The sequence below is a fragment of the Crocuta crocuta genome, unplaced genomic scaffold (assembly GCF_008692635.1).
Source record: "Crocuta crocuta isolate KB4526 unplaced genomic scaffold, BGI_CrCroc_1.0 scaffold96, whole genome shotgun sequence".
In the NCBI taxonomy this organism is placed as follows: Eukaryota; Metazoa; Chordata; class Mammalia; order Carnivora; family Hyaenidae; genus Crocuta; species Crocuta crocuta.
The window spans coordinates 8,909,389-8,931,112 of NW_027531522.1; the positions used below are offsets into that span (position 1 = coordinate 8,909,389).

The following is a 21,724-nucleotide window of genomic DNA, read 5'->3' on the forward strand; positions in this document are numbered from 1 at the left end:
TTTCACTGAAAGGCAGCAAGAGTCCTACACACATTCCTCAACTTCAGTTCACACCAGTCAGCCTATCAGCGCCACATGTCCTCTCCTGTCATTCCTTCACTTTGCTACTAAAATTTTAAATCTTCGGTTTAAAAACAAAAACAAAAACATTGTCCTAGCCTCTATGTGTCTATTTCTGTCTTTGAGTCTTCTAAGAACATTTTACACTAAGAGAGTTACGCTCTTCAAAATCCTTTGCAACCACAACCCAAACAATTATACTATCTTTGTCTTGATTTATGAGTTTATTCCTTTTTAAATGTATTTGTTCAGTAACTATGAACATGGGCGGAGAACTTTTTTGGCTTCTGGTTCCTGAAGTACTCAAACAAAGTTATAGTCACCAGAGATTCTGAGTCTTATTTTCAACTACATCCAGCACTTAGAGCTCTCCCTCAAGTATGCCGTACGTGATTCCTAAAGCTTTCAAAAATGTATTTTTCCTACAAATATGAACCTAGATAGAAATTTTCACAAACGAGAAGATAGGAAGGTAATTTTCCCATAGAGCTCTTCTCCATAGCTCTAGGAGGTTCTCATTTCTTTGATTGTACATACCATGGTTTCATTGTTTACTTCAAGGATTTGCTCTGTATTTTATTTTGTTTGCACCTTTATGCCTATTCATATCAGGGCAGATTTAAATTATAAGCGTGCAAGGAGGGAACATGTTTATTTAGCCAACTTGGCTCTATAATCAGATGAGATCACCTGGAATCTAGAGAGAGAAAGGAGAGCAGAGGTCTGGGGTTGAATTCTTAGCCATTACTGAAGATTCAGTCCTCAGGTCTCCCTACCCTTTACCATCCAAGCCATTTTTCTGAAGAGCTCGCAACTTCTGGGTGGTTTTTTTGTTTGTTTGTTTGTTTGTTTTTGTTTGTTTTTTTCCCTATGATACCCAACTAACTCCAGATCTGATATTTTTCCTAAGCCCTATTCTAGAATTTTTGTGCTGGGATATTTTTAACTTGAGTATCTTCCTATCACATCACACTTAGCATATTTGAAAACAAGTTAATCATCCTCCATTTAAAAAGCGGTTCTACTCATGATTAACTTCAGTATTCCCCTTCATGGCACTGCACTGCTTCTCTCCCAGTCTGCCAAGTTCAAACCTCATCATCCAAGGTCATGGTCACTTTGTTCTCACTCCATTTCCATTTATCAGCTTCAGTTAATGAAGTGGCCTTCGTAAGAAGGCATGCACAATGATTCACTTTAGGAAAAAAGAAAAAGTCACTTTGAAACTTAAAAACATACGTGCCCATTTGCAACCGTATTTGTATGCTTGAGTCAACACTTGACACTGAACAAATTTCAGACTTCTGAATTTGATCTAGCGTGAATATCACTTTTACTCAATAGTTGTTATTTTTACTCAGCTCCTTAAGCACAGTTAAATGTCACACACACACACACACACACACACACACACACACAGACTGAAAATACCTAATGGAGAGTCCTTACGTATTTGCTATTTGAAAAGCTCAGCTACAGATGATTAGACAATGAGCTGGATAGTTGCTCTGATTTGAATTTGTTTTAAGTGAAAAATATCCCGTGTTTTGGAGAATGTAAACTTCCAAGAGGGCTGGGGTTTTTTAATTTTTCTTTTCCCCTGCTACCTTCCCAGGGACTAAAATAGTACCTGGCACACAGCGAGCACTTAATATTTGTGAGATGAGTGACTATGGTCACCATACTGGATTGATATAGAAGCTGCCTAAAGGCCATCACACCGTGGAATTTAAACAGTGTCTTTAAGTCACTCTCCTGAGAGCTATTTCTGTTGCTATCACTTCTTCCGTACCTAGGACAATAGCCAAATTTACTGATTTAAAACACAATTCTAGGATAGGGCTTGATCTTTTGGCTTTTGAGGAAGCTGTGCAGATAGAATTTGTTTTTAAAAACTACTGTATTCTGACTTCTTGTCTGGACAAGAGGGCAGGCTCATTTCTCTTTGCCCCTTGCTAAGCACAGTGATCAATTCTGGGTAAGTATGATTATAAAATAACACAAGAGGCATCAAAAAGAGAACTCTGAATGGTGGGAAGAAGAAAACTAACCAGCCAGGTAATCCCAAGACTGGAAGGGGAACATGGCTGCAGGCTCTTACAACCTCCCACCCAACAGAAGAAGGAGTTCCAGGTTTGGTGCTTCCCGACTCCCAACCACACAAGATAAGGGAGCCCACCATGGCTCATTCCTATCCCAGATGGAACTGCAGTCCTGCTGCCAGCACCAGGTGAGTCTGATGCAACCAGCAAGGGCAATATATAGGGGTGCCCACTGACAAGTGTCCTGGAGAAGCACTCTACTTTTCTGGAAGACCTGAGATTCCTCTTACTTACTGAGACACTGGACAGCCAGAGGATACCGTCAAGGGGATCCCTCTCCAAAAGGCCTGATCCAGGAAGCCGTTTCATCACCATGGACAGGAGGTTCCTTACCCTAACCTATAAGTGATCTGGCCTGGGGAAGACTTCTTCACCCTAATATAGAACCATCCAGGACCACATGGAGCCTTGGAAGTACCAGATAACCCACACTGACCAAAACACTGAAAGTTAAACTGGGACCATAAACCAAAAAGTAGGCCAAGATGCATGATAAACATAAACAGAGTAACTGCTTGCTAAAATAAAAGATTAAAATTAGACCCAGAATCTCCTTACATAATAGACAAAACATCTGGGATACAATCTAAAATTATTTGCCATACCAAGAATGAATAAAATCACAACTTGAATGAGAAAAGATAGTCAACTGACGACACCACCAAAATGAACCAGATGTTGGAATTACCTGGCAAGGATTTTAAAGCAGCCATCAGAAAAATGCCTTTACAAATAATTACAAATTTTCCCGAAACAAAAGATAGAAAGGCTTCAGCAAAGGAATAGCTAACAAAGAGTTTTTAAAAGTTAACGAAAGAGTCACAATGGTGTGTGCATTATATCTCAATTTTAGAAAAAAATAATGGTGATTATAGAACTGAAAAATACAATAACCAAAATAAACTTAATGAATGAATGGTACAGTAGAAATGACAGAAGATTAAATCAGTGACTAGGAAATAAACCAATAGAGTTTATTCAGTCTGAATAACAGAGGGAAGAATGATTGGGGGAAAAATGAAACTCAGCGATCTTTGTGAGAATAACAAAAGTGCCAACATTCATATATTTGAAATCCCAGAAGTAGAGGAAAAAAAGAATTGAACTGGGAGAATATTCAAAGAAATAATGGATGGAAACATCTCAAATTTAGCAAAAGATACAATTGTGAAGGTTCAGTAAGCTGAGTGAACCAAATAGGATAAACTTAAAGAAATCCATGCCAAGATACATCATAATTAAACACATGAAAACTAAAAACAAATTTAAAAAAAAAGCAGCCAGAGAGAAGTGACATCTTGCTAAAGGGGAACACAGTTTGAATGACAGCAGATTTTCATCAGACGCCATGGGGGCCAGAAGGAGGTGGCACAACATTTTCAAATTCTGGAAGAAAAGGAAGAACTGTTAAGTGCAAATTCTATACTCCAAACTATCCTGCAAGACTGAAGGGGAAATAATGATATTTTCAAATGAAGCAAACAAACCTACCCATAAACAATGGCTCATGGAAGTTTTTTCAAACAGAAAGGAAATGCTAAAAGGCATCTTGGAGCATCAGAAAGGAAGAACAATGGAAAGAATAGAATTAGTAATACATACAATAACTATGCTACTCTTGAGTTTTATGAATCACATTTGATAATTGAAACAAAAATTATAATTCCATCTGATATTCAAGGCAATGATATTTAACAGGAGGGAAGGTAAAGGGCCCTAAATGGGAGTGAGATTTTATTTCATGGGAAATGATAATTCTGCTACCAGGAGACTGATAAGTCATAGATGTGTGTTGTAATACCCAGAGCAACCACTGCAAAAACTATACAAAGGAATGCACTCAAAACACCATAAATAATTCAAGATGGGATCCTAACAAACATTCACTGGCCCACACGAAGGCAAGAAAAGGGAAAAAGGACTGAGAAGCAGAGGAAACAAATGATTAAATGGCATACAAGCTCTACCGTATCAATAATTATCTCAAATATAATGGGTGAAAACACTCTAATTAAAATATAGATCTTGGCAGTGGATTAAAAAACACATTTAATTAAAGGCTCTTTACAAGAAACTCACTTCAAATGATGTGGGGGGGTTGAAAGTAAACATGATGGTAAAAACAAGAACCACAAGAAATCTTGGTAGATTAAGGAAATCTGCCTTAATGATGTAATTCAAGAGGACAAAAGCTATAGAAATGAAAGTATTAAACCCAGAAAAACTGGGAGCACACTAAATGCCCTCCAGTAAGATGATGATGAAATAAGTGATTGTGAAACCAATCCAAATGTTACGCAATAATGGAGCCCCTTCAAAAACCAGTTTGGCAGTTCCTCAAAAACTTGAGTTTTTGATCCAAGAGGATTGAAAACCCACAAACTTGTGCATGAATGTTCGTAGCAGCGTTATTCATAAGGGCCATTATTCCTGATGGGACAGACTATGATGTTTAGCAGTTGATGAACGAGTAAACACTGTGTATATCTATCTGTACAATGGATTCAGACGTAAAAAGGAATGAAGCCTGACACATGCTAAGACACTGATGAACCATGGAAACGTTATGCTAAGCGAGAGAAGTCAGACACAGAAAATCATGTATTATACAATTTCATTCTATATGAAATGTCCAGAATAGGTAAGGTAGATTAGTGATTTCCAGGGGAAGGGGAAAGAAGGGAATGGAGAAGCATCATATTTCTTTCTGAAGTGGTAAAAGTGTTCCAGAGTTAGTGGTATTGGTGGTACAACTCTGAAAATACTACAAAACATTTTCATTGTACACTTAAGTAAGGTGGAATTTATGGTGTGTGAATAAAAAATAGAATTACCCTGTGGCCCAGCAATCGCACTACTAGGAATTTGTCCCAAGGATACAGGAATGCTGATTCATAGGGGCACATGCACCCCAATGTTTATAGCAGCACTGTCAATAATAGCCAAATTATGGAAAGATCCCAAATGTCCATCAACTGATGAATGGATAAAGAAGATATGGTGTATCTATATTAATGGAATACTACTTGGCAATGAGAAAGAATGAAATCATGCCGTTTACAATGTAAATGGAACTGGGGGGTGTTATGCTGAGTGAAATAAGTCAGTCAGAGAAAAACAGATATCATTTGTTTTCACTCATATGTGGAACTTGAGAATCTTAACAGAAGATCATGGGTGAAGGGAAGGGAAAAAAATAGTTACAGAGAGGAAGGGATGTGAACCATTAGAGACTCTTAAATACAGAGAATAAACTGAGGGTTGATGAGGGGGAGAGAGGGGAGAGTGGGTGATGGACCCTGAGGAGGGCACCTGTTGGGAGGAGTACTGGGTGTTGTATGGAAGTGATGAATCATGGGAATCTACTCCTGAAGCTAGTGTGACTCCTTAGCTAATGCGACTATAAATTATGTTTAATAAATAAATAAATAAATTCTAAAATTTACCACCAAAAAAAAAAAAAGTTGGCATCATGAAAAAGGTGAGAAAATTTTTAAGAAAAGATACTAGAGGTGCCTGGGTGGCTTAGTTAAGTGTCTGACTCTTGGTTTCGGCTTGGGTCATGATCTCACGGTTTGTGGGTTCGAGCCCCGTGTGGCCTCTGCACTGACAGCTGTGGAGTCTGCTTGGGATTATGTGTCCCTCTTTCTCTGCTCTTCCCTTTCTTGTTCTCTGTCTCTCTCAAACATCTGTACAATGTTTACATCTGTACATTAGTATCTTTTTTAAAAAAGAATTAAAAGATGCTAAAGAGACTTAATCAAATCCTGGTTTTAAAAAACAGCTCTGAAGATACTTAGGGGACACTTGGAGAAATTTGAGTATGGAGTTAGACTGGATTTTAGACATTTTTGGAAGATTTTGGTTAATGTTCTTGGGTGTTATAATGGCATCGTGAGTATATGGGAGAATGCAGGCTTATTCTTAGGAGATCAAGTTGACTAAGAAAAGGTGAAATGTTACGTCTGCAACCTCCTTTTACATGGTTTAGAAAAAAATACATAGTCATGCATATAGATTAAACAAATATGGCAAAAGAATAAAATTGATTAAATATAGTGTTTTAAACAGATATTAATGTATTCTTGTAGTTCTATGGTATTTTTCATAATAAAAAAGTTTTTTTAAGGAAAAAGCAACAACAACAAAAAGAGACCACTTTGTGAAAGCAACATAGTATACAAAACAAAAGCACATAATAACATACATAATAAATACAACAAAATAAAATGACTGAACTGAGAACAACCCTATCAGTCATTATCAATACTTAGAAATGAATTTCATTCTCTTATTCTAGATTGCAAATACTTATAAATTACCATCTTAAATAAGTGAGAGGATAAAATGTTTTAAACTGGTCACACCGTTTACATTGTCTTTTTCTTTTTGCAAAGGGAAGAATGGTATGTGAATTTAGCATATGAGTAATATATGAGTATATATAACTTTATGCAGCTTTGTAACAGTTATTAAGGAGTCTAGGTGGTGACTTTGGGTCAGACTTATGTGAAAAAAGAGGAAAGGAGAAGACACAGTTCTATACATGTATATCCTATGATTATAACTATGTGAAACGATTCATCTGAAAATAGACTGGAATCAAATAATAGGTAAGGGTTACATTAGAGTAACCGAATTTTAAGTTTTCTTGTTTATACTTTGCAAACTGAATATAGTGCAGTTATATTACCTTTATAATTCAAAACTTTCTTTAATTCCAAAGCAGCACTCAGTTCCAAGTCTCAACCATGGAGTCTGGTCATTTTAAACTAGCTTTGAAGTCGCTGCTCACTGCTTTATTTGCATTCTGATGGCATGTAATGAATGCAGTCTCCTCCCCAGACCTCCCAAGCCCCCTCCTCAAAGAGAGGCTGCCTCTTGCTCTGTTCTATTTCCTCAGGACCTCTCTCAGCTGCCGACAAATGGTGGGTTCCTAATATATAATTGTCCAGTTAATCGGACTTGAATATGAGGATGCTGCGTTTTATAGCAGAATCATTATGGTTTTTGATGGCTTGGGGAATCATTGGAATCATTCTATCAGTCAGCCTAAATGAGAAAAACACAATAAATTTTATATGAAAAGTATTTAATACCAGAAAAATCCCAGGGAATCCTTTATGCCCCCTATAAAGATAGTCTAGGCATTGTTGACAAAACCTGGTTTAGCGGTACTTCTGTAATAAATACAGCCCAAGCTTCTATATATGTAAAATAAATAAATAAATAAATACAAAAGGACAAAGGCTTTGGCTTTTATAGATCTTGGAAATAAGGGCCCTGAAAAGACCGAGAGGTGAGGTCATCTCATCCTTTTTCCTGCCCTGATGACAACACTTTTTATCTTCCCACAGATCTGTGTGGCACTTCAATTAACGAGTCTCCTGGGAATGATGGTGCTTTGTCAGGCATCAGCCTTGTGAAAACACTCCTCCCGTGATAAATCACATCAATGAAGCAAAGCCTCCCACTGCCAGATAAAGATGCTTCTGTGTGCGTCTCCGCAGTTAAAAGTACAAGAGGCAGAGTTCTGGAGTGTGCCAAGCATCCCCAAACTCTCCCTGCCCCCTGCTCAGTGGTGACAGGCTCACCACACTTAACTCTCCTCCACCATCAGACACAAAATATTGTTACAAAACTGCATTTCCCCCCTTGTCAAAGGATCGGATCCAGTGTAAGTTGCAATTGCCGGCTGCCTACACGTCTACGGTCCCTCACATTCAGTGTTGGTGTAACCTGGCATTTTCCTTTGACTGTGGTATGAATCATGGCATCTGAATCTTTTACTCCATTGCCTTGTTCGGAGAATTTCAGGAGTCACCAATTAGAAAACTTATTTTGTTCTTTTTAGTTTACCTTGGGAAAAGAAGTGTCAGGTGGGTTTACCCAGGTACTCACCAAAGGTACCCTCCCCATCACTGCTTCACAGCTTCATGGAAATTCGGCTCAGATGAATCCAGTGACGTGCTAAAATGCTGGCATCAAGAGCATTTGGAGGTAGAGAAAGCTGTGTTGTGTTTTGTCAGTGGCTTTTGGAGCCATGAATCCTAGCAATTTCTGCTGCCTCTGGTCTATGCCCTATCTTTGACCAGTCCCCATCTCACAAGGACACAAGAGCCCTGAAGACATGTTTTATATTTTCTAGAATATGTGACACAAGGTTGAGTTAACATGCAGATTGTTATGTGTACATGTGTGTACATGTGTCATTAGCACCCCTGTGCTCTGTATCTGGAGCCATAGTCCTGTATTACATTTCTTCCTCTGGATATGAATTTTCTGGTAATATCCTTCCTGTGTATGTAGGGATTATCATACTTTTTTTTTTTTTCTTCTAGGAGAGAGAGCGACAGCGTGAGCAGGGGAGGGTCAGAGAGAGAGGGAGTCACAGACTGAAACACGCTCCAGGCTCTGAGCTGGCAGTCAGCACACAGCCCGACGCGGGGCTCAAACGCACGAACCGCGAGATCGTGCCCTAAGCGAAAGTCGGACGCTTAACCGACTAAGCCACCCAGGCGCCCCTGGATTATCATACTTTAAAAAAAAAAAAATCGAAAGAAAACCAGGAAAGTCCTCCAAACTCTCAACAATGTGTAAATCTACCTTCTCAGGAAAATCTCTGCCAAACCTGAATTATTCAAATGGTAATGATNGAGATCGTGACCTAAGCTAAAGTCGGACGCTTAACCGACTAAGCCACCCAGGCGCCCCTGGATTATCATACTTTAAAAAAAAAAAAATCGAAAGAAAACCAGGAAAGTCCTCCAAACTCTCAACAATGTGTAAATCTACCTTCTCAGGAAAATCTCTGCCAAACCTGAATTATTCAAATGGTAATGATTAACTCATAATTCTTTCCCATTCTACTCAAGGGTAATTGCAATCATCTTCGTAATGAGCGTGGAGAACAAATGCCTGGATTATGTTCCCTGAGTCAGGACCACACTGCATTCAAAAAGATCAGTTCATCACAGTAGTGGATTTGGTAATTTCCTAGGAGGTAATGCGTTTTCCATAAAATGAGCAAATGAATGGTTTTAAGCTTATACCAATTTCCATAATTATTTTATGTAATCCTTCATGAAAATTGAATAGACAATTGTATTGCCTTGCAATTTTGTAGAAAATCACAAAACTAGCCTATGTAAGTGTGCCTTTTAAGCAGTGTTACGTCCCTGAAAAAGAGAATGAGTTAAGTGTCATAAAGGTTACAAGAGATCATTATATTCACCAATGTTGCCATTAATGGCTAAAAACTCAGATTAATTCTACAGTGTCCTCTTGTAAACTGATATGAAAATGAAAAGGGACCAAAGAATGCAGTCAGGCCAGGTTGGAGCTATAAAATGAGATGGGAACTAGACACAGGGTGTGAGAATCTGGCCATTTCTTTTTCCAAAGCACCTCTGTTTTTCAACCCTCTCCTCACTCCCACACTGATCAAGCCCTCCACAGATGAGTTCAGCTGGCCTACTAGAAATAACCACACCAGTGTTATTTCACTCGAGATATAAGAGCATCTCTCTGTGGATTAAATCCAAGCTTTTCAACCTGCCACTTAAGGTCCTCAGTCAATGCCCCCACCTTTACCCAGCCACCTTTCTTCAAAAGGGAAAGAGCCGCTGTGTCCATAATCTGCCCAGATTAGGTTTAGGACCTCTATTGCAGTTTGGTACATCCTGGTTTTCTGATAGCATATTGGCATATGTTTTGTCCCACATTGTCATATGCATCTTTATAATGTGCTAGTAGAGCTTTTGAGATGCATACATATGCCTTTATTACAAACTAGAGAAGGTCATGACCTTTACTTCTTTTGAATTTTCCTCATTGTTGAGGATGTCATAATGTCTGCAATAAATATGGATTAAGCATTATTAAGGCTCTAAAGCAATGGAGTTTGGATGAAGCTGGTAGGAATGAAAAATGAGCCTCAGTATATAACATAACTGTTGTCCGAATTATGTTCACATGGCACAGAGATGCTCTCCAGGAATTTGGAGAAAAGATGGAAAGCGAGGGTCTAAATAACCTCTGTACATTTAGCAGTAAAATTTCCAGCACACTTTCCTCATCCTGATGTAAAGCGAGGGGATTTTTTTTTCTCTGAAGACAATGAATGGCCCCAGGGGAAATATATGTTCCAAAATGGAAATTTGGGGTTCCTCAGTGAAATTGCCAAGTTGCCATTCTGTCACCACGTGATAAAACTTACTGGTTAATGAATACCATCCGTGCACACAGAGCTTATCACCCACTCTTTAGTGTTTTATTCTTAAGTTTAAATGGACACAAAAGGATCAATAGGTATTTGAGGAAAGCTTCCAACACAGAACAGAAAGACCTAACAAGCAAATAGGAGAGAAAGAGCTTAGAGAAACCAGAGACCATGTGGTAAACAGCACAAAAAGCTTCAAAAAGCAACTATAATAATTTTTCAAGTAATAGATGTTACAACCATGAAGCAAGAATAAGAAACTGTTTTTGAAATTAAAAAAAGGAAAGCTTTTAAAATAAAATAAAAAAAAATACAGGGGCACCTGGGTGGCTCAGTCAGTTAAGTGTCGACTTCGGCTCAAGTCATGATCTCACGTTTTGTGAGTTCAAGCTCCACGCTGGTCTCTGTGCTGACAGCTCAGGGCATGGAGCCTGCTTCAGATTCTGTGTCTCTCCCTCTCTCTGCCCCTCCCATGCTCATGCTCTGTCTCTCTCTGTCTGTCAATAATTAAACTGTTAACAGAAATTTTAAAAAAAATACAAAAACTCTTCACAACATAGAACCAAAGAAGATAAAGAAGTAGAAAATAGAAACGAGTTACAAAAAATTAGATCAATCTAAGAAAAATAGAGAAATGGAAATAAGGATGTGGCTCTGGAGACCATAGGAGTCTCTTATTGGGTGAGGATGCCCTCATCTTCCTGGGGGAAGGAAGGAAGATCTTTGTAAAATGCAGATTCAGATTCACTGGGTCCAAGAATGTACCTAAGAGTTTTGCATTTCTCCCGAGCTCCTGGCTGATGCCTGTGCCGGGCCTGTGGACCACGTTTGAGTGAGTAATAAGGCTGTAATCTGGGCCATCTCTGGACCTTCCCTGTACCCATCATCGATGACCATACCATTTGCAGAGTGAGGCCGTGGGGCAGCACTGGGTGGCAGGTGTGTCTCAGATCTCTGTGCGCCCAAATCTGAACTCACAGTCTTCTCTCCAAAACCTCATTCCCCTCATTTCTCTTATTCAGTCAGCGACACCTCGATCCTTCCAATGTCTCAAACAAGAAATCTCAACATCAGCCTCTCCCCCTTAACTGCCTGCCCCAATACTTCTTTGCTAGATCCTATTTCCTAAATGTTTATCTCACTATTTCCTGTTCTCTCAACCACTGTGTCCAGTGGGGCCTTCCCAGTTCAGGGCTCTTCAACTCTGCACCAACCTCCTCACTAGCTCTGGGTCTGAGACTTGTCTCTGCAGGAATGCTCGTTAAATACAAATGGGACCATGTTAATCTGCCTAAAGCACTCTCATAGTTCTTCATTATTTAAAATAATGGAGCTCCTTAAAATTTCAAGGACATTTTTTGAAGGACATTTCAAGGTCCTTCTTGATCTGACTTCTTGTCTGTTTTAGAAATTTCATCTCCCACAGACCCACACTGCTCTGGTCATGCTGACTTCATTTCTAACTGGAAAAGCTTTGGGTGTGCCATTTTCTCTGTCTGAAACTCCCAATCCTGTTACTTTGCCTGGACAGCTGTTCGTCCTGTAAGACTCAGCTGGTCTCCAAGGAAGCCTGCCTTGCTCTTCTAATAGTCCCTATTAGTGTCTTTTTTCTTTTTCTTTTTTTCTCTTTTGTCCTTATCATTGTCCTGACTACAGTGATCCCTTGTTAACCAGGAATTTTCCTCATGTAAAATTTTAGTATATTGGGATTTCCTTCCACGTACGTTTTTGATGACCACAGGGTTTTCCTTTGTGCATTGTGTTGGGAACTTTTAAGAAGGGCGGCAACTGAGGATTCAGAATAGAAAAAGGAGCAGAAGTGGATGACACACTGAAGGAGCAAAGGTGGTACAGAGACATCTTGGAGAAGTTAAAGGAGGAAGAAAGGAAAAGACAGTTCTGATTCTCACAACTGAATTCTGGCGGTTTCGTCGGGGGAGAAAGAGGGAGAAAAGGGAGGTGCGACTTCTGTAAGAATTGAAGTGGAGCCAGAGGGAGAGGTAAGGAAACGAGACCATGAGGCAAGTGTTGGGAGCAGTGTTGATTAGCAGCACACTGACACAGATGGAGAAAGTGATACAATCCTAACTTCATAGATCTCACCTGAAGTCCTCGATGCATGTCTCTGTTCTGGAATCTTCTTCCAGAAGAGGAGGGATGAGACCCCACTGATTTTCCTTATGCCCAAGATTTTAAAATCGACTGTAAATTCTTCTATCACTTCTTATTTTAATAAACCCAAAAACCAAGTGGTGGGAGAGGAAGGAGAGGTATTATTATATTCATTCACATGATAATAGCAGTTTCTATTTAGTGGACGCTTCTGTCCCAGAGACCAAATGTGCTAAATGTTTTATACACCTTCACTGCTGTGATGATTATCTTTCTGCTGATAAATGAATGGGGCCACATGATAAGGAAGTGATGGAGTTGGAGCTTGAACCCGGATGAATGAGCTTCAGACCCCATGTTCTTAACTCTTCAACCATGTGGTGTCCCCTAGATATGACTTTGAAGGGAAAAATCCACACTGTATTTCATGTGTTCCTGTCGTTTTAATAGTGTGACTCATACATAAAAGGCACATAAAGGATTTGTGGAATGCAGTCTGGATTAGGGAGGAAATGAGAGCTTTGCTAGTCAATGAAAGACAGGGTTTCAGGTCCATAGGAAGTTTACTTTGGGGGAGAGAAGAGGGGTGATTATTCACCTTCTAAGCCTGAAGGTCTTGGATTCCAAGACTGTTTTCATTTGTCTTTGCTGAAAAAATTCTCAGTAAGGCAAGTAAACAGAATGCATGATAATGCTGTGGAAACAGCAATTGATTTTTATATTTTTATATTACCTCCACCAAGTCATCATAGGCAGACAGTCTGACTTATCTATTGATCTCAGCTAGAGCTGAGTAGGTGAGCTGGATGTAAAATTCCCCAACTCCCCAAAAGTCAGTCAGACCTTGCAAGGATATTTCTTATTTTGTTTTGTTTTGTTTTTGTTTTTGTAAAGTGAGAGACGAATGGGAATTGCATGCCTAGATCAGGAGCAAAGAAATTATCTCTACTCTGTTTAATAATAAGCATATTAGTATCACAGGAAAGTCCTATAAAACAGGAAGTTCTTACTGAAATCATGCTGGAGACATTTTCAATTGCACAACAAGACTGGCCGAGTACAATGATCTTCAGGAAAATATGATCATATAATCATGAAAATAGTTATGGTCATAGCTTAGTGGAGCAGAATCGTCCTTTGTGTTGTAAGATTCGAACCCATCTTATTTTGTCTGGTTCTAAGTTGACAAATATTTCACTATGTCAAGCTTTCCTCCTCCCCCTCCCCCAAGTTGTTAAGCGTTTAAACAAAACTCGGACAAATGTAACACTGAAGGAACGTATTAAACTGGAGATACCATTTATTGTATTACACCTGTTTCTTAAAACAAACAAAATGACGAGAAAACTCATTGCGTGACCTCAGTACCATCTCAAGTAAACAGCATCTTGCCCAGTAGTTTTTGTGGCTATGTTTGAATAGAACAGGTGTGAAGCAGTGTTGCATTTCTTCATAATATTGACTATACTGCTTTTTTTTTTAAGGGAGTAATTTTATGTAGATACTATCTAAAATTTCAGGTGGCACCTCCAAGTTTTTCCCAGACTCTTTTTCTAAATTTTTGAAAACAACGAGTCTACATGCAGAGCTGGCTTTTATTTCTTCTATAGCAACGGGTTACCACCCCATCTTTCTAACTCTGGTTTCAATTTTTTTTGAGGTTATTTATTTTGAGGGAGGGAGGGAGAGAGAGAGAGGGAGAGAGAGAGAAAGAATATGAGTGGGGGAGGGGCAGATACAGAGAAAGAGAGAGCATCTCAAGACTCTGCACCATCGTCACAGAGCCAGATATGGGGCTCAAACCGATGAACTGTGAGATCATGACCTGAGCCAAAATCAAGAGCCAGATGCTTAACCAACTGAACCACTCAGGTGCCCCTGGTTTCAATTCTTTTTAAATTGTAAAATATATATAACATAAAATGTATCGTTTATATCACTTTTTAATGTTTTATTTATTTTTGAGAGAAAAAGAGAGACAGAGTGTGAGTGGGGGAGGGGCAAAGAGAGAGAGAGAGACACAGAATCTGAAGCAGGCTCCAGGCTCTGAGCTGTCCGCAGAGCCTGATGCAGGGCTTGAACTCACAAACCGTGAGATCATGACCTGAGCTGAAGTCAGACGCTTAACTGACTGAGCCACCCAGGTGCCCCTCATTTTAATCATTTTTAAAGTTCAACTGTGGCTATTGTGAATAATGCTGTTATGAGCATGGGTGTGCGAATACCTCTCTGAGTCTCTTTTTTTTTCAGTTCTTTTGGGTATATACCCAAAAGATGTGGGATTGCTGGATCACAAGGTAATTCTGTTTAGTTTTTTCAGGAATTACAATACTCTTTTGTAGTGATTGCACCATTTTACATTCTCACCAAGAGCCCACAAGCATTCCACTTTCTCCACATCCTCACCAGCACTTGCAGTTTTTGGTGTTTTGTTTGTTTGTTTGTTTGTTTGTTTGTTTTGGAAGTAGCCATCCTAAGGCTGTGAAGGATATCTCATTGTGGGTTTGGTTTACATTTCCCTAATGAATTGTGATGTTGAGCATCTTTTCATGCGCTCTTAAGCATTTTGTACATCTTCTTTGGAGAAATGCCCATTTTCTTTACCTACTATAAATCTAGGTCATTTGTTATTGTTGTTAAGTTATGGGAATTCTTTATGTATTCTGGATATTAGCCTCTTACCATATATATAACCAGTAAATTTTTTTTCCATTCTGTGAGTTGTCTTTACACTGTATTGATGGTGTCCCTTGGCAAACAAAAGTTTTTTCATTTTGAAGTAGTCCAGTGTATCCATTTATTTGTCATTGTTGCCTTTGCTCTTGGTGTCATGTCCAGAAAATTCATTGCCAAGTCCAGTGTGATGAAGCTTTCACCCTTTGTTTTCCTCTAAGAGTGTCAGCTCCTGTATTAGGGATTTGATTCATTTTGAGTCAATTTTTTGTATGGTGTAAAGGATGGTCCAACTTCAGTTTTTTTGCATGTAGATATCCAGTTGTTTTAGTATCGTTTGCTGAAAGGTGTCTACTCCTTTGTTTTAATGTTTATTAAAGGTAGCTACTTCTGAAGCACGGATTGCTTGAGTGGATGTTTCCAAAGCAGTTTGTTACTGCTTCAAAGGTCACACAGATAATGATTAAGTTGTGCATCACTTAAAGGTAGATTTTGACCTCTCACAAGTTGAAGAGTACTGAAGATCTAAGATCATTTACATCCCTCTGGAAGGAAAAATAACACAGCCTTCCAGGGCAAAGAAGAGACGACTGAAAAGCTGCAGGATATTCCGCAGGCCAAAGTACATCTGCCTGGTTTGCTCTCTCTAAAATCCCACACTCGGCTGGAGTGGCTTCCCTTTTCCCTGGCACCCCAGCAGGGTTGGTGAGGAATATGTCCTCACCTTTCCTTTGGGGTTTGGTTATTCTGTTGGCATTTGCTGAATCAAATGAGGAAGCCAGAGGGCTTGAGCTGAAGAGGCAGAAAAGAAATACTGACCTCCAACAGTAAGTAGACACGTGCGGTATTGCTTCTGAGGGTGTAGGGTACTGGCTCTTTAGTTTCCAGAGATAGCCAGATTAGGAAAGGTGTCATTTTTCTTAATGAAAACAATGATGTTAAAAACAAAGAGGGAAAAGCATTGAGATTGATGTACGGGATTATCTTCTTGAACGTAAATTATTCACTTGCCATTTTGCAAGCAAAGCATGCAGGCAATTGACATCTCTAGGAAATTTGCAGAGAAAAAAAATGGCAGATGAGCAGGGAGAATGTGGTTGAGTTGACCATGGGGCAAAGGTGTATACAGTCTACATATATTCAGTGAGAACCTTTGTTGTTTAAAAATTATATGCTAATTATTGATGCCTTCTCTGGTTTGATTTATATAGGCCTCGAATGACTGCAGAGAGGGGAAATTTAGTGTTTCTTACTGGGTCTGCCCAAAACATTGAATTCCGAACTGGATCCCTGGGAAAAATTAAATTAAATGATGATGACCTTGGCGAATGTTTACATCAGGTAATACAATGGAAATATATTGAAGTAATTTTGGATATCCACATATGGTCACCTAATTCAAGAGGTCTATATGAATCCGTATCTTAAATCTTTAGCCCAGGGCACATAACCAGAGGTGAGATAAATCCTAGTGAAGAACAATGCCCTAGGGTTAATGATGGGCAGAAGAAGTTAATTCTAGTACAAAGTGGCTCATTGTGTGAGCGTGCCTTCCAGAGAAGGTACACAGGGTGCTCCGGGGACTCCTTCACGTGAGGAGTAAGGAAGGAGAGGGGCCAGAGGAAGGTTTGGATGTGAGAGTTTACTTCTGCCAGAGAAGAGAATAGGCCAATTATTCTCCTGCCTTACTGAGTGTTTTCAGTGTTCATTATTTAGTAAATCACGCTGATATATCCGCTGTAGTGTTGAAAGCTGACATTATTTAGAGCTTTCTGTGGGCTATCCATTGTGCTCAGCACTTGGTCTGCATTACTTCCTCCAACCCCCACATCTACCCTACGAGTTTGGCTTTATTATTTAAAAAAATTTTTTTAATGTTTATTTATTTTTGAGAGAGAGAGACAGAGGGAAAGAGAATGAGCAGGGGAGGGGCAGAGAGAGAAGGAGACTCAGAATTCAAAGCAGGCTCCAGGCTCTGAGCTGTCAGTGCATAGCCCAACATGGGGCTCGAACCCATGAACCGGGAGATCATGACTTGAGCCAAAGTCAGACTCTAAACGGACTGAGCCACCCAGGCGCCCCTGGCTTTATGATCATCCCATTTGTAAGGGAGGTAAAAGAAACTGTCAGCTGTGCAGCAACTTGCCTAAGGACACCCAGTAAATGAGTCAAGATTTCAAACCCAAGCAGTTTGATTCCGAGCCAGGCCTCTTAACAAGCACTCCAAACTGTTATGAGAAAAAATGCAAATGGAAAGTACCTTGATAATGTTGTTCCTGAAAGGGGTGAATGGAATCATGCCATGGCTATTTTAGTCTGGAATTCATTATACATGGTATTGTTTTGAATTTCATAGTGATGGACAAGGTCTTAGTGCTTAACAACAGAATGGTACTCAAATTTTAAAAATTTTGTATCTATGACATACATACGATCTTTTCACTAGCAAGCATTCCCCTCCTCCTTTTTCTTTTTAAAATTAGATCCAGAAAAACAAAGATGACATTACAGGTTTAAAAAAGAGTGTTTCCGGTCTGCCTCAAAATATCTCCAGTCAAATCCATCAGCTTAATTCTAAGGTAAGTCTGACATGTATGTCATTAGAGCAAACGGGCTCTCCTTGATTCAACTTTGTAAGCATCCATTTTTGCAGACAATACACCAACCTTGGGTCCTCTTTGGAAATTTAGCATTTTAATTATGGACTTTGGTTAAACAACAGAGCTCTAACAGAGGACGTAGAGGCAGTGATGGGCAGAAGGCTGACAATGCAATTGCAAGGACTTGTTGCATAAGTAGGTCTTGCTCCTGTTCTGATAGAAGCTTCTTATTGGTGAAGTGAATGAATCACTGTCGTTTATGAAAATCCCAAGTCACTGTGTGCAGAGAAGCAATGAATCAACTCATCAAAGGGTAGTACTCCTTTTTTTAAAAAAAAGGCCTTAAAAAAATCTTTATGATGGAAGAGAGTAGGAAGGAAGGGAAGCCCAGAGGGGAGAGAGATTAGGGAAAAAGCAACAAAAAGGAACAGACAAAGTGAGCCCGCAGCAGAGAGTGTTGGGAAAATATGTCAAGGGACAGGATCACATGTGAAATGCTAACTGATACTTTCTCTTCCCTACCACTTAGCTCACAGATCTGGAGAGAAAATTTCAAAGCTTACAGCAGGTAAGTCTCATAACTACTACCTGGCTGACATCTTTCACTGGCAGTGCACTAGAACCATCGATGGAGCTGGCTTTCTGACCCATGTCAAGGACTTTGTTCTTTCCCATAATTCAATTCTCATCTCAGTCTATGCTGCCCAGGATACAGATGAGGAACCCAAGCGTCACATAAAGTGACTGGCCCCGGGTATCTGGCCATGTGAAGCATGTGAGCACGTGAAACCTTCTGACTCTGAGTTCAGCATTTCACATTCTTCCTCTTAACCTTGCCACTCTTTGACCGTGTTATGTAGGCGTAAGTGTGACTGCCCAACTTGCTGATTCGGCATTCAGGGCGGAGTGGCCAAAGTGTTGCATCTTCTCCAATGTTAAACCCAGAGGCTTGAGGTGTGTCACAAAATATTTCAAATTTTTGTAAAAGTACATTTGCTGATAATTAAATTTGAGTGGTTTCTTAGAGCAACCCTTCCACAACTTCACTAGTATGTTCTTGTAAACTATTCCTTGTAATTTTAGAACTCTCACCAATTCTGAAGTTGGCTGGTGTTTTTAAGATTTTCATGGAAGCTACAACCTTCTACCCATAGAAATGCACAGAATATCCCCATATTAAAATTTTTTAATAAAAGTAAGGAGATTCCAGGGGTGCCTGGGTGGTTCAGTTGGTGAAGCGTCCAACTTTGGCTCAGGTCATGACCCCACAGTTCGTGGGTTTGAGCCCCACGGCAGGCTCTGTGCTAACAGCTTAGAGCCTGGAGCCTGATTCCGATTCTGTGTCTCTCTCTCTCTGCCCCTCCCTACTGTGTTCTGTCTCTCTCTGTCTCTCAAAAACAAATAAAATGTTAAAAAAAAATTTTTTTTAATTAAAAAAAAAAGTAAGCAGATTCCAAGTTAAGAATCCCTGTTCTAATATTCTGCGTCTCTTTTAAGTGCTGCCCTCTACTTCCGTGTTTATATTTGGCAAGCAAGTTCATGGATGCATTCCTCTTCCTGACTTTGATAATAAATTGCTCCTCAGACTTTATCTTTTTAGGGAGTAGTTGAATGAATGAAAACAAGCAAGGAATCATACCTGTGGAGCAAGACACAGTACTAGAGTTTCCAGTCTCCTAGAGTGCTTCATTACTCCTGCGAAAGGTCAACAACTGGAGGCCACGGTCAAATTATTGCAGACTATGTCCCTCTCCCCATCCCCCAGGAGAAATTTTTTTAATGATATTTAGATATAACTGCATTTTATACATTCCGATAGGTCAGGCGCTCTCAGGGTACCATAGTTATCATCGTTCCCCCAGTCTTCCTCCTGACTGCTTACTGATTCCATTTCCTGCTGGGCTCCCATAGGCTTTTGAGTTTTTAAACCCCAGACAATGTTGCTTTTGTATGCCAGAAAACTTGTAATGAGTTGTGGTTAATTTCCTTAATAGTGTCCTCTGACGAACAGGGCTAATTGTGGTATTGGCACAAAGATAGATGGAATAATGGAAGAAAACAGAGCCCAGAAAGAGACCCCCCCATGCATGGTCACCTGACTTTTGACAAAGGGAGAGAGAGATGGCTTTGGCTATACACAGTGCTTAGTCAGCGGGCTACCCTCTGGCTCTTGGTCTCATCTGTAAAATGAAGTGAACAGACATGACTTTCTCTGTGAGTCACTGAATAAAAAAAAGAATGTAGTAAATAATTCGCCCTTGTTTTAATTTTAGTTTTTAAAAATTTTCTTTATTTTTTAGCCCCATTTTAAACCAGACAATCAGACTATGATTAGTCAAAGTTAATAAAATAGGGTTTCTTGCATAATCGCATGTCCTCTCTAAAGGAGTTTTCTGCCCCCCAGAGGTATCACAAAGCTTATGAGACAGGAACAGGTAGCTGACATATGGTAAGATTCTCCAGGCCGCATAGACAAAGGCAGGCCTGTTTGTGACTCTGGTCTGAAAGTAGTCACGTGAGCACAGGCGTGGAGAGTGTATGTAAGCCCACATTTCAAACAAAGGGACTCTGGGTGAAAAGAGTTCAGTCATCTTTACCCATGGGAGGAGGGGTAGCAGCAAAAGATGATCAGATTTCAAATGCTTATCTGGAGGTACCAAAGATAAGAATAACAGCAAAAGAACCGGAATTCCCATTGGTTTTCTTAGTACAATAGGAATGTCCGTTATTATTCCCAACCTGAAATCTTTACTCTGGTCCACCGTCTGTTTCTCAGGTGAACAGTGCTCTTCCAAAGAATAGAGCGAGCATCTTCTCCCCTCGTGCCTCATTGCATCCCTGGCTAAATGCTTGTAAATAGCAAAGGAAAATGTGTAGGACTGATAATGTGAAACACTGTGTTGTTTTTCTCATAAGAGAGTTGATTTAAGAACTTGGGTAGTCGATTTAAAGAATGGAGGGCGACTTTCCCTTGAGGAGGAGTGAAATGTGTTTTACACGCACACCTGCACTGAAACATGCCTTCCTTCCTGGGAGTACGATGGTCTCGCTAACTGCCCGATGTTTGTTTCAGACGGTTGACAAAAAGGTCTGCAGCAGCAACCCCTGCCAAAATGGTGGAACCTGCCTCAACCTTCACGATTCCTTTTATTGTATCTGCCCCTCACAGTGGAAGGTAAGTCGCTCCATCTTTGGTTAAAAATGATGGTGAGTCAGCTTTGGTGTTTTCTTTGGAATCATTCAGACATATTTCATTCTCCATCCAAAGTTTCTAGGATTTTGTGGTCTCCTGAATCGGAATGAATTACACCACGTAAGCCAAAACCCAAATGGTGGTGAGCATGATTATATAAGCCACGGAACACTAAGCCATCTTAAGGAGGGGATCACGTGACTTCAGAACTACATGGAAATGCATAATACATTGGCTAGCATCAATTTAAATTGTTCAGCATGGAAAGTTCTAAATGAATCTTTTTAAAACATTCTTTTGAGAGAGGGAGAGAAAGCATGCATGCATGCGCAAGGGAGGGGCAGGGGAAGGGGGCAGAAGATCCAAAGCTGGCTCGGCTGTGACAGCGGAGACCCCTTACTGGGGCTCTAACTCAGGAACCATGAGATCATGACCTGAGCTGAAGTCCGATGCTTAACTGACTAAGCCACCCAGGTGCCCCAGTACTAAATGAATCCTGACATAGCCGTGTAAATATTCTTGCCCTTTTCTGTTAATGGTGAAAATGTTCCTGACATGTGCATTTAAAGAAAAATTAAGTGACTTTCCAGACATAGCTTCATAGTCACATGAGGATTACTTTGTATAATAAGGATTCNCACATGTGCATTTAAAGAAAAATTAAGTGACTGTTTCCAGACATAGCTTCATAGTCACATGAGGATTACTTTGTATAATAAGGATTCTCCCAAATTTTTTTAGTGTTTATTTATTTTTGAGAGAG

General features: G+C 39.8%; 1 protein-coding gene across 1 annotated transcript in view; it reads left to right on the top strand.

Moving 5' to 3' along the window:
* Positions 1 to 15,879: 15,879 nt before the first annotated feature.
* Positions 15,880 to 21,724, top strand: part of CUBN (cubilin) — a 298,802-nt gene continuing 292,957 nt past the window's right edge. Inside the window, exons 1-5 of the mRNA XM_077772461.1 lie at positions 15,880 to 15,995; positions 16,380 to 16,509; positions 17,652 to 17,747; positions 18,298 to 18,336; positions 20,842 to 20,943. Coding sequence (XP_077628587.1) covers positions 15,883 to 15,995; positions 16,380 to 16,509; positions 17,652 to 17,747; positions 18,298 to 18,336; positions 20,842 to 20,943 — 480 coding nt within the window. The 5' untranslated portion in view covers positions 15,880 to 15,882. The remainder of the gene's footprint in view (positions 15,996 to 16,379; positions 16,510 to 17,651; positions 17,748 to 18,297; positions 18,337 to 20,841; positions 20,944 to 21,724) is intronic.